The 17654-nt window shown below is 44.7% G+C and overlaps 2 protein-coding genes across 3 annotated transcripts in view; both read right to left on the reverse strand.

Moving 5' to 3' along the window:
* ATP6V0A2 (ATPase H+ transporting V0 subunit a2) overlaps positions 1 to 13611 on the reverse strand; it is a 38168-nt gene extending 24557 nt beyond the window's left edge. The window contains exons 1-6 of the mRNA XM_059893582.1: positions 13286 to 13611; positions 7877 to 7955; positions 5764 to 5861; positions 3825 to 3962; positions 2711 to 2799; positions 1389 to 1515 (exon numbers count right to left, since the gene is read on the reverse strand). Coding sequence (XP_059749565.1) covers positions 1389 to 1515; positions 2711 to 2799; positions 3825 to 3962; positions 5764 to 5861; positions 7877 to 7955; positions 13286 to 13402 — 648 coding nt within the window. The 5' untranslated portion in view covers positions 13403 to 13611. The remainder of the gene's footprint in view (positions 1 to 1388; positions 1516 to 2710; positions 2800 to 3824; positions 3963 to 5763; positions 5862 to 7876; positions 7956 to 13285) is intronic.
* A 3081-nt stretch (positions 13612 to 16692) lies between these two features.
* Positions 16693 to 17654, reverse strand: part of TCTN2 (tectonic family member 2) — a 28713-nt gene continuing 27751 nt past the window's right edge. For both annotated transcript variants that reach the window (XM_059893748.1, XM_059893749.1), the window contains exons 16-18: positions 17399 to 17524; positions 17157 to 17245; positions 16693 to 16912 (exon numbers count right to left, since the gene is read on the reverse strand). In XM_059893748.1, coding sequence (XP_059749731.1) covers positions 16791 to 16912; positions 17157 to 17245; positions 17399 to 17524 — 337 coding nt within the window. In that variant the 3' untranslated portion in view covers positions 16693 to 16790. The remainder of the gene's footprint in view (positions 16913 to 17156; positions 17246 to 17398; positions 17525 to 17654) is intronic.

Consider the following 17654-nt stretch of genomic DNA (forward strand, 5'->3'; position numbering starts at 1 on the left):
AATAAGTATATTAACAATAATGGGAGCCAAGTTTGCCACCACTGAAGAAAGGAGTTACGAACACAGAAACAGAGAAACTTAGAGTGAACCCTGTGGTGTTGGACTGGAATCGGTTGTAAACTCACAGTTTTCATATATACACACAGGTACAGAAATAAAGCTGTGAGTGTGGGTGTGAGCCCTGTGCGTGTGTGCGTCCTACAGCCGTCCACTGACAGAGCTGGGGACAGCGACACCTCGGTCACCATGGGCACACCCGGAGACCGCACCCTGGCTTCTAATCACCATTCTCCACTAAAGAGAACCAGGTTCCTTGGAGAAATGGCCGATTCCAGATAGCTGCATGAGGGAAATGACAAGATGAATCTGGACATCTTGTTATGCAAGAAGGCAAAGCATTCAAAAAATGACGGGAACATGTAAAAAGAAAATAAAAGCCAGCTAAATGGGCTCCAATGGCCAAATCTAAAGCATGTGAATATCAAAATAAAGAATTACAGTAACAGAGTATAACTCATTGAATAAAACAGGAAATAAATTAATGCACTGAAAATCTGATGAGAAATTGAGTACTTACAGAGTTTCAAAGCACTTCCCCCAAAACACGTACTAAATACAAAGGAAATGGAGGAATAAATTCACGGTGGAGAAGCTTAGGAGTCACTGCCTTGAACAAATGATCAAGGTGAACATCACTAGTATCGGGACAAAGGAACCGTGCACCCCTGATGGGAAGCAGCATCACTTCCTGCCCAAGACACATAACTTGAATCTAATCATGAGAAAACATCAGACAAACCCAAACAGAGGGGCATTCTACCAAAAAAAAAACCACTGGTCTGTAATAATTTTTAAATGTCCAGGTCACGAAGGTCAAGGTAAGACTGAGAAATTATCCCAGAATGAAGGAGACCAAAGAGACATGACAATTAAGTCCAAAGCCTGATTCTAAACGAGATCCTTTGCTATAAAAGACAGTATTGTGGGACTTGCCCGGCGGTCCTGTGGTTAGGACTCCGAGCTTCCACTGCAGGGGGCACGGGTTCCATTCCTGGTCGGGGAACTAGGATCCCGCGTGCTGCGCGGCCGCAAATAAATAAATGAATAAATAAATGCCAAAAAAACCCCCAAAACAGACAGTGTTGGGACGGCTGGTGACACCCAAACAGGATCTGAGGCTGGGAGGGTGGCGACGTAGCCACGGCAACGTCCCAGGCATACTATGGCGGCGCGGGACGGAGTCCTCCATGTTAAGAACTGCCCCCCAAACGCATCCAAGGATGGCAAGGCACGTGGCGGACAGCTCACTGACGTGCTCCGCTCTGCGCTGTGCCTCCAGCTTCAGCACGAGTCCGCCGCTGCTGAACGGGGAGGGGGTGCCCACTCACCGTTTCAGGGTCTTCCAGGGGCCCCTCCAGCTCTGCGTGCGTCACGATGCTGTGCCCTCTGCAGGCTCGCCACAGCGTTTTCCCGAATGCTTCGGCTTTCCCTTGGTTAATGAGGCCAGACACAAATCTGTGAGACACCAAAGGCTGTGGTCCAGTAAGCCCAATGAGGACTACCAAACCGCACGAAGAGGGCAGCGAAGACCTTCACGCCTGCCAAAGCGCTGGCGATATCCTCAAAGCACTCCAACTGCAAAATATCTGAAATGCTGGATAAAATGTTTTTGAAACATCCTCTTCAATGTAGAGCTGAGCCCATAATTTAGAGAAATTCTTGGAATCCGAAAATAAAACAGGACCTCGTAGCTGTGCCCTGAGGTATGATACTGACCCGCTATCTTAAGGCCTTGGGTTTCAATGCCAGCAAGTGAGACAGGAGATGGGCACTGGGTCGATATCAGGTGAAGAGATGGAACTGAATCCCCAATCCCCCCAAAGTTGGGACTCTTGCCCCCCAACAAAGGGCTACACCTTAAGTGAACGGGTGGACTAGGAAAAACTCCACCTTGCAAGGAGCCAACAAGCAAACTTGTTTATTTCGGCTTTGGTTTTGGAGAGAAGGGGAAGAGCATTACTTGAGAATTTACAAGCACGTGTTAGGATGTATCAGGCAGAGAGAAAACAAACAGAAAAACAAAGAAACTCAAGCTGAGAAATTAACAACATGATTCCCAGTAGGTGGAGCGCTCCCAAGTACCTGACATACATAAAAATAAGTTCTCTCTGAAAGAATACAGCCTCAAACTAAACATCATTGAATTCCTACACATAAGGAATGGAGGAACAGTTCATAATAAAGAGAAATCACAAATCACATGAGGAAACACGTTACCATTAGTTCAAGTAAACAGAGAGAGTGAACAGTAGAAAATACGATTAAAATATGATTTCCTTAAAATACGATTAATAAATAAACCAAATCAGTTTAGCCCCTATGTTTCCACCAAACAAAATAGGACTTGACGCTTCAATGACCAATTATTTTAGGCTATGGAGTAACGAAGAATGGCACAACTGGCATAAATTCCTTCTTTCCACCTCATTATACCGAGAGAAGAAATTCCCATCGTATTGAACTAAAAAGTCAATACAGCTGAGTGATTCAACTCAACAAATACAAGAGTACAGTGTTTTCTTAAACAAATATTCACTTTCTTTCATTCCGTCCCAGGCTTTCAGATGGTGGCCATCCTTCCACTCAACAGAGCTCGTCTCCCACTGACAAGAAGGACAGTGTAAAGCTCCCCCCGCCGGCTGTCACTTACCCCAGTTTTGCCCCCAGCCTCTGCATACAGCTGTAGTCCAACAAAGACTCGTTCTCCAAGGGAGGGAATTCTTCGTAAGCGGGTTCAAACTACAAAGAGATATGAAACCAAGTGTGTCTCACTGAAAGTGACACTTTAATTCTCAAGTCATGTTTCCAAACAAGTGTGCGGGGCATGGGAACTCAGACCTGGGTGCCAAGGCCCCAAGGTAACTCAGACATGTAACTCAGCTCTGATAGATAAAGACCATAACTTCCCTGTCCCTTATTTGTAAGCTAGTTGAAGACACTTACATGAAAGTACAGTTATAATTTATGTCATTGCCTTAATCCAAGGCAGAGTAACTGTATCAGAGGTCACTGCTACGGGAAGTGAAACGAAGTTCACAAGGGACATACTTCTCCCCTCTCTGATACTCAGCTGAGTACTGTACTACTGCGTAGGCTGTTCTTTATTCCCATACAGATTTTTTTTTTACTTCCATTACTCTCAGCAATTTGAGAAGAAAAAAAACAAACTAAATTTTAGAGTTCGACTTCCAGTGTTCAATTTTTTCTCACCACCATAAGATTTTTTTCAACTGCAAACTAAAGCATTTCATGAATAGGAAGTAGTTATGGTTAAAACCAACCAACACAGGAGAGGCTTAAAGCTTCTTTTAATGTCATATACTCCAACTGAAAGATAAAGCTAAGATCAAAATGTATCTCATTTTTTTTGAATGTATCTTTTTTTTTTTTCTTTTTTTAATTTTTGGCTGCGTTGGGTCTTCGTCGCTGTGCGCGGGCTTTCTCTAGTTGCGGCGAGCGGGGGCTACTCCTTGTTGAGGAAGGAGTATCTCTTCCAATGAGGAAGTCCCTCTATCTCTTTTAAAAAGCAACACCTCTACAGGAGTTGATAACAAAACCCGGAACTTTACGGGAACGAGAATTTTATAAAAGAAATATACTTCTGGGACTTCCCTGGCGGCCCAGTGGTTAAGACTCCGTGCTTCCACTACAGGGGGCATGGGTTCGATCCCCGGTCAGGGAACTAAGATCCTGCATGCCGCATGGCGCCACCAAAAAGAAGAAAGAAAGAAAGAAATGCACTCCCTCCCGAGCGTCACCAGTACCTCCAGGTTGCGCTTGACGAAGGTCTTGGTCACTCGCAGCATGTGCGTGTACTCTGTCAGCTCCAGGAGGTTCCTCCTCAGCTTCTCCTTGTTCTTCGTGACCTCCCTCAGCTCAGCCTCTAGCTTCTGCAACTGCTCCTGAAATGAAACGGCAGCAGGGTTACTTCCAAGTCTGGTTCTAACACTCTTTTCACAGTACCCCAGAACCAGCAGAGGTTTTAAAAAGCCATCATGTATGAGAGTTCGATGGGGATATGAAAACACGCACGGGTTTTTACAGTCCATCACTTACTGCTTCGTATTAATTCAGGCACCTGTGACGGCAAGCACGCAGACGCCGTGACCTATGAGAGCCCTACGGCTGGACCCAGTCTCTAACCTCAGGTCCTGTCCTCTCTTCTGGTTTCCCTTCATCTGCTTACCCATTACCAATACACCAAAGAGTTTTCCCTTTTCAAGACTACATTTCCTTTTATTTGCAACACAGAAAAATTTTAGATAATCTTTCCTAAACATATCATTCCTGGTCTCTAGCTTAAGAGTTTCTATGCAGCTGCACTTACACAATTAATTAAGCATAAAAATACTTGAGAACGAATCTTCTTTAACAATTAGTTATATACCAAGCATCCTTAACAATCCTTAAGTATTAAGACAGTAGAAGCAGAAATCTGTAAAACAACCCACTGACTCAATAAAAACGGTATTCAAACAAATCACTTGACATGCTACATTCACTTACTTGTGTTCTGCCTTATAAAAACGATAAGCAGCCAGTAATCACTGTATTTGTAACTACATCAAAAGCGACACACCAAACAGGCCAAACCAGATGACTGCTCTCATCTGACTGTACAGTTCTCTCTAGAGTCCATTCATATACCAACTGTTAAATGACATCCTCCCAGAAAAACAAACAGAGCAGCCAGCAATGGAATGGTCCTAATTATACAGTACTAATTGTTTTAGAAGAGCTGTAAAGGGCTCTAGTCTATTTCCCAGTGTGATGAATTATCAGATGAGTAGACCAAAACCTCAAGAGATAACTCATGGGGGGGGAAGCAGGGATGCGAATGTAGAAGCCAGTGCTCTCACGGTGGTGGGGGACTCCAGAAGAAGGAATCCCATTTGCTGCCCATGGGGAACCACCTGGCACCTTCACACGAGCTTCTGAAAATTAGAGGGGGAAGGGTCAGGGTGAACTGGGGAGAACGTGAAGGGCACAGGCCTGAAGCCTCGATGACTTTCAGTAGGAGAGGCACGCTAAGGCCCGCACAGGCCCAGAAGTCACATCACATGAGCCCAGATCTCACAACCTAATTCTTGTTAGTCTCCGTTCAATACCATCTGTCTTACATTTTATTTTTTTCTAATATATTCTTTTTTTTTTTAAATTAATTTATTTTTATTTTTGGCTGCGTTGGGTCTTCGTTGCTGCACGCGGGCTTTCTCTAGTTGCAGCGAGTGGGGGCTACTCTTCATTGCAGTGCGGAGGCTTCTCATTGTGGTGGCTTCTCTTGTTGCAGAGCACGGGCTCTAGGCGTGCAGGCTTCAGTAGTTGTGGCACGCGGGATCAGTAGTTGTGGCTTGCGGTCTCTAGAGCGCAGGCTCAGTAGTTGTGGCGCACGGGCTTAGTTGCTCCACAGTATGTGGGATCTTCCCGGACCAGGGCTTGAACCCGTGTCCCCTGCAGTGGCAGGCGGATTCTTTACCACTGCACCACCAGGGAAGCCCTGTCTTACATTTTAAAAGAAAACTGAATTCCAGTTAAAATTTACCACAGATAACCTGTTACTGAGAATTAACCATAATACGGTCCTTTGCTTTTCATTCCACGGTTTTGAGAAGAAAGGCAGAAAAGCACTAGACAATATAAAGTAAGTGAATAAGCAGTCTCTGAGGTTAGTGACCTAAAACCACTTCTTCAGAAACTAGTTACCTGCATTTCGAGCACTTGTTTAAGAGGCGGTGCAGGAGGACTGGTCTCTCCCTCAGGGAGGGGAATATCAGCTCTATTAATTTCCTGCACCAAATATGCTGTGGAAATAAAAGTTAAACAAATTAGACTCAAAAACTTACTACAGGACATTTCAGTGAGAACATTTTACATCCCAACCTTTCCCAGGTCATCTAAAAACTAATGTCTAAATGCATAAAATCTTGCCTGTCCCAACTGACTGATAGGATGACTTTTGCAGCCTTGTTTCCAAAGATCTGCAAAATAATTCTGCCTAGAGAGAGCAGCGTGCAGTGACAAAACAAACAGTAACCTGGATACACATTTTCTGAAATTCCCCACGTCCTTCATTTCTAAAACTCTAGTTAAAGAACTTTGGAGTCACAGCTGCCTCTGCACCTGTAAAGGAAGCAGAAGGTTAAGGACACACTTGGAAGTGCAGGAATAATCCAATGATGGACCTATAATCGTCCCCACCAGAGACATCAGTGCAACCTCCCAGCAGACGCCACTGGGAGGAAATACACATCCATCAGGAAAAACACATCCTCTATCAGTCTCCTCTATAAGGAGGAGACCACAGGGCAGAAAGCCAGGTTCTCCTGAGTCCCCAGTTAGCCGTGATGTTTTAACTTAAGAGCAACTTCCACTGCCTTCTCTACTTACATTAAAAACTAGATTCATGAAACTAATAATGAACCAGCCAAAAAAAACTTAATTTCTTTAGTTTACATTTTCAATTCCATGAAGCGTTCTTTTCCTTAGGATAAAAGTCAGAATACCTGGTAAAGTCATTACCACATATAATATTTTGGAGAAGTGTTAACTAGTTATTTTATTAGAAAGAGAGAGAGAGAAAGAGAAAGAAAGAAAGAAAGGGAGAGAGAGAGAGAAAGAGAAAGAGGAAGGGAGGAGGGAGGAAGAAAAGCGATGATGTCTTACCCATAAGATAGCAAAGGAAGCATGGGGTTTTAAGAGCTTTCTGGAAATGGATGTAAATTTTTTTAACCTTTTTTTTATACCTAAATTTACTTGAGAGTTCATTTTCTTTTTAAGTCTGCATTCTTTTTAAAACAGTCTAAGCTACAGGAAGTCCTGGACACGTCTAATGTGTTGTGACTCCTGCCCTGCCTTTGAAAACTCATTCCAAATATACAACCTGTCCAATGACTTATATATATGGCAAGGATGGGAATGTGGTATCACCCTACCCTACATGATCCACACAAATAACCGCGACCTCAAACAATATGCAGAGGACTAGACTTCAGATGACTAACAGGTTTCTTTCGATCTTAAAAATCCCCAATTAAAAAATATAAAATCCACAATAATTAACTGCTATTAGAAATCATTCCAAAAGTCATCTTCTCTCCCCTCCTCAACACCCTCACCCCCAGGTTTTTCTGTTCATCCCTCTAAAAACAAATTTGGTACTTTAGACAATTACTGGCATCGTTCTCCCCTCTCTACTTCAGTCAGAATTTCAAGGTTTGAATTGATAAACACTATTTTATTTTAGGCTAAGACGTTAAAGGTTTTACAGCTGAGTTTTAATGGTTAACAGTCAGAGAACACTGATCTCTGTAAAGGAAGCCCTGAAAAAAAGGAAATTATCAACCAATGTCTCTGCCATTTCCTACCTCCCCTGTTCTCTGGTATAATTTTAAGTAATATATTAATGTGTATACAATGTTTTTAAGTTACAATAAATTACAAGGGATTGGCTAAATAAATTATAGCACATTAATACCACAAAATACTATGCAGCCATTATAAACAATGATGAGTCAATCTGTTTATTAACATGAAAAGATGTTAAAGTACCATCAAATGAGAAACAAAGCTAATAACAAAAATAACCTGACCATTATGTATGTAAATCCTTACTTTTTTTTTTTTTTTTTGTAAATCCTTACTTTTATAGATGAATAGTAAAAAAATATATAAACCTACATAATAGTGAATACATGAATGGTGAGAATATGGACGACTTCTTTTTTCCTTTCTACTTGTCTAGATTTTCTAATTTTTCTAAAGTGAACAAAGTTTACTTATATAACAATAAATATTTAAGTTACTAAAATAAACTTACCCAATATTCGCTCTAGTTCTTCACACCTCTTCACCTCACCAACAAATTTTCTTTGGAAAGAACTTACATTCTGGTTCAGCTGAGAAAAAGATGAAAATTTTGCTTTGAATTTTCTACAATTTAAAAATAAATTCGATTTTATAAATAAAATATGATAGTCAAGGGTTTGGGGGGAAGCACATCCTTATATACTACTGAATAGGAGTATAAACTGACACATCTTTTCTGGAAAGCGATTTGGCAACTGTTACCAAAAAAAAAGCCTGAAAAATATCCTCTGGCCCAGAAATATCCCGTGAAGAAATTCAACCTAAAGGAACAAACTATGGATACGGACAAAAATTTATCTAAAAGAGCATCAACCTCAGGGATAGAGAAAAAATGATTAACAGTGGAAAACTGGTTAAAGAAATCATAGTCTATACCCACACCGTGGAACACTACTCAGCAGTAAAAAGGAACAAACTGACACATCAACATGACAGAGGATGTACAGAAACATGATGTAAATGAAAGACACAGAAGATCACATAATGTGTGACTCCATTTCTATGAAATGTCCAAGAAAGGAAAACCTAGAGGCAGAAAGTAGGTTAGTGATTGTCTGGGTCTTGGGGTAGGGAGGGGGATGACCTGTAAATGAGCATAAGGGACCTTACTGGGATGATGTGACTGACGGTCTAAAACTGGATTGTGGCAATGGACGCGCTACTTAGAAAATTTTCTAAAAACCAACGAATTGTACACTTGAAATGGGTGAATTTTATGATACACATCAATAAAGTTGTATAAAAATTATGGTTCAGTAATATAACTGATTACTATGCACTTATTAAAAATTATGTTTTAAATGATGAGGTATTTGATTATATTAAGAAATTATTATTAAAATTTTTAGGTATGATAATGGTATTGTGGTTACGATTTTTTTTAGGGTCCTTACCTTTTAGAGATACTTATTGAAATATTTATGAGTGAAATTATACATCTGGGATTTGCTTCAAAATGATCTTGTCTGATGGGTGGGTTTTTGGGGGTTTTTTTTGGACCACACGGCTTTTGAGATCTTAGTTCCCCAACCAGGGCTCAAACCTGGACCCGGGAGTGAAAGCGCCAAGTCTTAACCACTGGACCTCCAGGGAAGTCCCGCCATTGGTTTATAATATGGGTCCACAGAAGTTCACTGTTCCCATATACTCTCTCCTTTACTTAACATCTTATCAGGACTTCCCTGGTGGCACAGTGGTTAAGAATCCTCCTGCCAATGCAGGGGACACGGGTTCGAGCCCTTGTCCGGCAAGATCCCACATGCCGCGGAGCAACTAAACCCATGTGCCACAACTACTGAGCCTGCGCTCTAGAGCCCACGAGCCACAACTACTGAGCCCCTGTGCCACAACTACTGAAGCCCATGCACCTAGAGCCCGTGCTCCGCAACAAGAGAAGCCACCGCAAAGAGAAGCCCACGCACCTGGAGCCCGTGCTCCCCAACAAGAGAAGCCAGCGCGATAAGAAGCCTGCGCACCACAACGAAGAGTAGTCCCCGTTCACTGCAACTAGAGAAAGCCCGCGCGCAGCAACAAAGACCCAACGCAGCCAAAAAATAAAGAAATTTATTAAAACAAACAAAAAAATCTTACCATATAAAGCTTAAAGCCATAAAAAAATTGTAAAACAATATTTAATAAAATGCGGAAATTAGTCATACATGATTTGTGTGTGAAAAAAGACTAAAGATATTATCAGTGTGGCTCCAATTATCTAAAAATACCTATGTACATACATTTTAAAAATATTATTAGAAGGCTTCCCCGGTGGCACAGTGGTTAAGAATCTGCCTGCCAATGCAGGGGACACGGGTTCAAGCCCTGGTCCGGGAAGATCCCACATGCCTTGGAGCAACTAAGCCCGTGCGCCACAACTACTGAGCCTGTGCCCTAGAGCCTTCGAGCCACAGCTACTGAAGCCCGTGCGCCTCTAGCCCGTGCCCCGCAACAAGAGAAGCCACTGCAATGAGAAGCCCACGCACAGCAACGAAGACCTAATGCAGCCAAAAATAAATAAATTTATTAAAATAATAATAATAATATTATTATTATTAGAAAAATAATGTTTGATTGGACAATATGAACCAAAAAGGTAAAGTGTTTGTTTCTAGGTAATGGGATCATGGAAATTAGTATCTCATGTTTCCCTAATTTCCCACAATGGACGTATATTACTTTCACAATTTTTTAAATTACAGTAATCATTCACGTTGAAAGGCGTTTGGGGCAAGAATTCTACCTTTACTCCGTGCAGTGTTACACTGGGCACTCCCAAAAAGGAGAATTAGAAACAGCTTGGCATGAAGCTGCTTGAACAACCTGAGAATGTCTACCCCAAAGGCTTGGTTCTTGTTCAGTTTTTGGAAAATTTTTTTTAAAGAGTTAACCAGAAGAAAGATAAAAATTTGAATTTCACTTCTGTTTGTCACATTTGCATTCATTTCTGGAAGTAATATTAATCTGAAGTAGTAACCACTTTCGAGTTCCTAATGATTCAGACACAATCTATCTCAACAGAACTAAGAATGAGCAGAGGAAGCTACCCATCAAAAGCTGTCTATTAATGACATGACTTCTCAGTTTCACTGTCTTTTCCGTCAATATCAAACACTAACTCAAATTGGACACTATGGTTCCACATATAGAATCTTCACGAAGAGGCAAATTTCTGTGGCAACAACACACACGATTGGATCTGACATCCGCCGTCACCGTCTTACACAGTATGTTAACTGTTTTTTTCTGTTGCGTGGTTTCTTTTATAAAGTTTTGCTTCTATTTTCTTTTTAGGGAGGCAACAGCACCCTTAATTCCAGGCTAACGCCATGAAGTACATTTTTTTTTAAATTACTTATTTATTTATTTTTGGCTGCGTTGGGTCTTCGTTGCTGTGCGTGGGCTTCTCATTGTGGTGGCTTCTCTTGTTGCAGAGCACGGGCTCTAGGCGCGCGGGCTTCAGTAGTTGCAGCACGCAGGCTCAGTAGTTGTGGCTCGCAGGCTCTAGAGCATGGGCTCAGTAGTTGTGGCGCACGGGCTTAGTTGCTCCGCGGCATGTGGGATCTTCCCAGACCAGGGATCGAACCTGTGTCCCCTGCATTGGCAGGCAGGTTCTTATCCACTGCGCCACCAGGGAAGCCCTATGAAGTACATTTTAATGCAGATTCATTTGTAACACTAACATTTAACCTAGAAAAACCAGTAGAGGCTGCCTGGTGGTTTTGACCGGTATCCACGCCATCGATCTTCCCACTCCAGCAGCTAACGGACAAAAGGTGAACGCTGTCCTCAAATTCCAGACCCTTAGAAAAGTGAGATGGACTTGCCCTTCACTGAGTCCTACTGGTGAGTTAAATAACCTTTCTCTTCCAGGTCTTCTCTTTGGCTGTCACTACAGAAACCCCTGCCCTGCCTCCTTTCCCTTAGAAGGATCACTAAAAGGAAAGGCGGAAACTCTCCAGCCTCTGCAAATCAGAAAAGACAGACGTCAGGGATCCCACCTGGTGAGCGCAAAGTCAGGAAGAAATTCCAGAAGAGAGCAGAAAAAGTGTCAGGTGACAGAGCTTTCTGCACTAGCACCTGTGCTGCTTGACAGTCATCCCAAAGACAGACAGACAGACAGACACACACACACACACACACACACACCCCACCCCACCCCGAGCTCTGAAAACCTAGCATCACACAAAGAAGAGCTCATTTTAACATGGCAGCTTTATTTTACTTCTGGAAAAAGATGAAGAACTGCACTTTCTTTTTCTTTCCCCAATTTTCAGTTTAAAAGAATCCCAAGTGTCCTCTACTACCTAACGTAACGGCACTCAGTGAAACTTGCATCTTTTGCGGTAATTAGGGTGTTTGTTCAAACCTCTAAGATTTAAGCTTGACTTAAGCCTCTTGGCCTGAGTACTCACAGGATGGAAGAAATCTACCTGTTATAAAGAAGGAAGCCCATTTCTCTCACAGCTGCTTCCTGAATCTTCCAGGTGTTGCTTACTCACAGCTCAGCACAGCAGCACCTGCCAGGAAAGTGGGCACCACGTGCCGAAGGCCAAATGCCTCCAGGAACCAGGAACAGCTGGGCCCTCTCTGCCTGACATTCAGGAGTTTCTCTCTGACCTGGCAGTTGCCTTGTGAGGCCAACCCAGGGATCACACCAGACCTTGGGTACGGGTGTTCCCTCTTGAAACTAAGCAGCCCTCAGAAAGACGAAGGGAAACCAGAGGAGATGAAAGCTGGGTCCCAGGAAATACAATGTTCATTCGCGTGAATTCCAGTTCAGTTAAGGTCCTGCTTCATAATCTCCCTTTCACACCGCTCTTTTCCTTCATGGCACTTACCACAGTTCATAATCAGAGTGCGTCTCTCCTACATTGTGAGCAACAAAAACACAGGGACTTTGTCCACCCTGTTCACCCCCTGAGTCCCCAGCACCAAACTCAGTGTCTGCAACAGAGCAAGCACTCAATCAAAGCTTGTCCATTCATTCCACAAACGCATACTAATGCCCACAAAGTCAGGGACTGTACTCAGGAATCAGGAATGAACAAGGCAGGCGAGGCCCTTACCCCACACCCCGGGGGGGTTGACAGTCCATGGTGGAGACAAACAATAAACAAATAAACAGATATATGAACAAGGGTTTATTACTACTTGCTGGGGAAACAGGTCCCATTCAACAAATTCTGACTGCACTCCAACTCCTTCCTAGGCAGTGCTATGTACGTCATCAGGCATCGGTGAACAAAAACGACAAAAATCCCGCCCCGCAGGAGCTTACACCAAATGCATTCCCAGTTCAGGCTCCTGGCTCTCCCAGTTCCCTCCACCTGGGGCCTTGTTCCCCCAGATCTTCCCAGGGCCGGCTCCTGCCCATTCAGGTCTCAGCCCAAGAACACTTCCTCAGAGAGACCACCCCCAACTGAGGCACCATCTCATCACCCCGTTCTGTTTTCTGCATAGCAAACATATTCCTGTTTTCGTACTCATTTTCTTAATATTTCTCCCGTTCCCGCTGCCCCGTAAGTTCCAGAAGGGCTGCAAGAGGCCCTATCAGATTTGTTCTCCCGCTTAGCCCAGTGCCTGACACAGAGTCGGTACCCCGAAGCATCAGATGGCACGACCCGAGTGGACGAAGACGACGCGGAGCGTTCCTAACTAACCCGGCCTGGGCGGCCGCGGACCACACATTCGACGACCCTGGGCTCGGGCCCCGCTCTGCGGAAGCTCTGGCCGGAAAGTGGACCTCAGCTTCCCCGTCTGGGAAATGGGAGCCCAGGCGCCCACGGAAAGGAGGCCCGAGCGAAAGGCTCGATGCGGGAGCTCCGCGGGCAGCTGCGGCCCGCGTCTCCCGGGCGACACTCACGTCTCGGAACTGGACCAGGCCCTTCTCGCCCAGGGCGCTGAGGCACTCGTAGGCCGTGCCGGACTGCAAGAAGAGCTGCGCCAGGCACATGGTCTCGCTCCGGAACAGGGACCCCATGGCTGGCCGGCCCGCGACCCCGCGGGGCCCGACGGGCGGCGGCGGCTCCGGGCCGCGCGGGCCCGCACGGTCAGCCGGGGCGGCCCGGAGCTCGGGCTTCTCCTGAGGCCTGGCCGCAGCCCAGCACCATGGGGCTCCGGGCTGCACCAGCTGCGCCCGGTTCTGCCGCCGGGGCCGCCGCTCCAGGCGCCGCCAGAGCCGCCCTCGAGACCCCGCCCCCTGGCTACAGCCGGTTCCGGTTCCGCCCCCCCTCCCCCGTTCGTGCCCGCCCCTCGCCGGCCGACCAATGGCGCCCGGAGTTGCGGCCGACGGCGGCGCAGGCGGCGGCGCCAAACGGCGCAAACCCGGCGGCAATGCGGCGGTTCAGGGAATCTGTCCGGACTCCGACGAAAAGCTGCCACTCGCTCCGCTGTTCACAGCTTTTTAAAAGGAGTTTTACTGAGTTTACGTGCCATAAAGTTCACCAGACTAGAGTATACAATTTTGTGATATTTAGTAAAGTTACAAAGTTGTGCAGCCATCGTCACGATCAATTTTAGAATATTTCCATCAACCCCAGAAGGATGCCTCCTGCTCGGCTGCAGTCAATCCACTTCCCGTACCCAAGCTCCGGGCAACAGCTAAACAACTTCTTCTCCATAGAGCTGCCTGTTAGGACATTTCCTATCAACAGAATTACACCCTGCGCGGTGTTTGCAGCTAGCTCCTGCCGCTGGCTTTTCTCTGGGGTCCTGGCCTGTGTGCGGACCAGAAAGCAGGGTCTGATGCCAGGCTGCTCTTGCCTTATACGCTTCTGCACACAGCAGCTACAGAGATCTCTGACAGGACGAAAATGGGATGTGAGCCTACTGAAAATCCTCTGGCTTCTCCCACCGCGTTCGGAGTAAAATCCAAACTTCTCACTACGGCCAGCAAGACCCCACCGGCTCTGGCCTCTGCTTTCCACAAGCCCTGGTCTCCACCTGCCTGCCCTGGGCTCCCTTTGCTCCCCTACTCCTTTCTTTCTCTTTCCAGGTCGGTGCACTTGAACTTGCTGACCCTTCCCCTGTCTCTGCCTAGAATACCCTTCTCCCAGACCTCAAAATTAGCTCCTACAAGTCTCAGCTCAAATATCCCTGCCTCTGAGGGGCTGTTCCCGACCACTAGCGAAGAGTAGCCCTACCACCCCACTCCACCAGAGTCCTGTTTTATTTTCTTCATAGCACCTACCACTGTCTGACATTATCTTCTTTTATTGCGGGTTTTCCCCCACTGGAATGTAAACTCTGTGGACAAAACAATGTTGCCTGCCATTTCAGTAAACAAAGGATGTTGCAGCCATCAAGCCCTCAGCCACTGCAGCTGCCCCCAGTCGTTCACCCTGAGGGGATTCAGAATGGAGAAAAACAGGATACTGACCCTAGATGGTTAAGATGCATATCAAAGGAAAAATTTCCATGACCCCAGGCTCTTGCATCTTCCCATACATAGAAAAGCACTAAAATCCTTAATTTGTGATGACTGTTTTTTTTATGATTAGCTGTAATCTTTTGATGTTCAACTACTTGTTTTTTTTTTAAAACAAAAATTCCTGGCTCTTCCCTTACCTCTTCCAAACAGTTCCTCAGCTATCTGAGAGGCTGCCTTCCAGAGCTGTAGTCATCAGTTAAGATCCCCGAATAAAACAGAACTCTCAACTTTCAGGTTGTGGGGTTTTTTGTTTTTTTCAGTCAACAGCTCCACTGGACGAGGGACACTGTCTTGGTATCTCCAGTGCCCAGCACAGTAGCCACTCAATAAATACTTACCAAATGCATATATGAATGTATAAGCTCAGACAAGGCAAAACCATATAGTATGCTCCCCACCCCATCCCGTTCTACTGCCAGAGTTTTTCCCTTCTTGAGTACAAAAATCACCCTAACAAAGCCCACAAAATCAGGCTACATTACCTGTCATTTGGAAATTTTTAAGTTAACTTTCCAGAGCTAGTTATACTAACTGCCATAGAAAGACTTTCTGAATCTCTACAATGAATCAGTTGGGTATTTCGTTTTCTTTGACAAAAGACAATTTCAACTCCTAGTGGGTGTAATCACCTCAACCCACAGAGATCCACATCAAAGAAAGAGGCAGAGGGGGGAGAAATCCAGTGTTTCCACGGTGTGATACAAACAGTGGTACTTGGGGGGAGGAATTTCTTATGTCATTTGTTACATGTTTAATATGAATTAGGAAAAATTAGAACTAGATTTGTAGATTTAGAGGGGAAGGAAGATTTGAAACTCCCCTGGGCAAGAATGTTGAGCGAAGATGCAACAACCAGGAATTCCCTAGCAGTCCAGTGGTTGGGAATCTGTGCTTTCACTGCCGAGGGCCTGGGTTCAATCCCTTGTTGGGGAACTAGGATCCCACAAGCCGCACGGTGCGGCCCCCCCAAAAAAAAACAAAAAACAAAATGCAACAACACAACGTAGGTAGCACCGGGATGTCAGGAGGCGCTCAAAATTCAATCAAGCAGAGTGAGAGGGGAGAGACCCGCTTTTCAAAATTCAGTTTATCCACGGTGCACAAAGCCCATGTGAAACGATGACTACATTTATCTGGCCCACAAAGAAACCTCACTGGAGGTGGCCGTGTGGCCGCTCTTGGGCTGTGGTGGGAGACGTCAGTTCTGCTTCCCTCGCCCTGCTGCCTCGTGCTGTCTGTCCCCCAGGGGGCCCCAAGAGGAATTTCTCTCAACTAGGAAAAACTGTCCTTTGTTGAAAGCCAGCTTGTTTTTTAATCTATGGGCCCCATGATTCCTATAGCTAATCATATTTTGGTTTTTTGGCAAACTGAAGATTACATGAGGGACCTGCCTTTGCTAAATGCAAGATCTTCGGCGTACTGTCTCGTGGGCTTGTGTTCTCTCCTGGTTCTGTTTACTTACCTAGCCATGTCCCCCTCCCGCAGCCCCCCCATCTTGTCTCATCCATTTTCTTAGACTTTTGCACTAATATACACTTTTAAAGGCTTTAATGCGTTCTTAATCCTGTCTTTGGAACAGTGGGAACTAACCGGTTCCACATAAATATGTTAAAAATTAAAAGACTGACTCTCTGTGGTGCGAATAACATTTGGACCAAAACTCCTATGACTTTCATCATTTGTGAAAAAACTAAAGTTCCTAATAACATTTATTGACACGGTTGACCCTCTCATGCGTCTTGCTCAGTCTGGTATAGCGGTGAGGACGCCCGTTCTGCATTGCTTTGAACGTCTGGGTAGCTGTATACGTGAATCAAATTTGCAGAGCACCTAATAAAATCTTCTATAAAAATAAAACATTTCATTTATTAAGATTTTATAGAGCGGCACACGGGAGGACAACAAATCCTTGAAGTAAAAGCCGACGATCTGTAAGAGGTCAGGTGGTAGCTGAGTTCCACGCTTTGCGTATTCCACTCCAGGGGTTATTGAGGAACACCGCTAATACGAGGAAGGATGCCAACAGTAAGCTCTTGCCAACACACTGAGAATAAGGCTCCCCTGCAAGACAATGAATCAAATTCAGCAACGTTCCGACTTCTTAACTTTCTGGGTAATTATTTAGGTAGAAATAAGCCAAAGCATAAATAGTGATCCTTTCTAAGTGGCAACATGATCAGTAAGTGTTTTCTTTTTAAAGCTTTGCTATATGTTTTAAGTTTTCTGTGACATTTACACTATTTTTTTAAGTTTTTTAATTGACACAACATAATGATAACCATTTCAGAAATGTGCTTTACCCTACCTTGATAATACTGGGTCAGCGGATATAGAAGTTGCGGCCAACAAACCTCATTTCTGTTACAGTTGTACTCTGTAAAATTGATCTGGAATCTACAAAACATTTTAGGAAGTTACAGTAGCTACAGCAGAGCACATGCTTTTGATGAGAAGCATCAAAACCTAATTAAAGAAATAAACTTCTGATTTTGGAACATATATTTTTCTGCTTCTTACTAATGTCACTTAGGTCAGCAACTGTATTACCTTGTAAGTGGACGGGGTAACTGTGCAGGTATCTTAATAAACTGGACAGATGCACTGATGGGGAAAAGGTTGGCCTCATCCTCACAAGTCAGCCCACACTGGAACTGCCAGGTCACCGAGGAGAACCTGAGAGGGAAAGGTTAAGCAGACAACAAATCCACCGCTCGTTTCCGGTCTGTTAAGAACATCGGGGGACTTTCCTGGTGGTCCAGTGGTTAAGACTTGGCCTTCCAATACAGGGGGTGCAGGTTCGATC

The sequence above is a fragment of the Balaenoptera ricei genome, chromosome 14 (assembly GCF_028023285.1).
Source record: "Balaenoptera ricei isolate mBalRic1 chromosome 14, mBalRic1.hap2, whole genome shotgun sequence".
Lineage (NCBI taxonomy): Eukaryota > Metazoa > Chordata > Mammalia > Artiodactyla > Balaenopteridae > Balaenoptera > Balaenoptera ricei.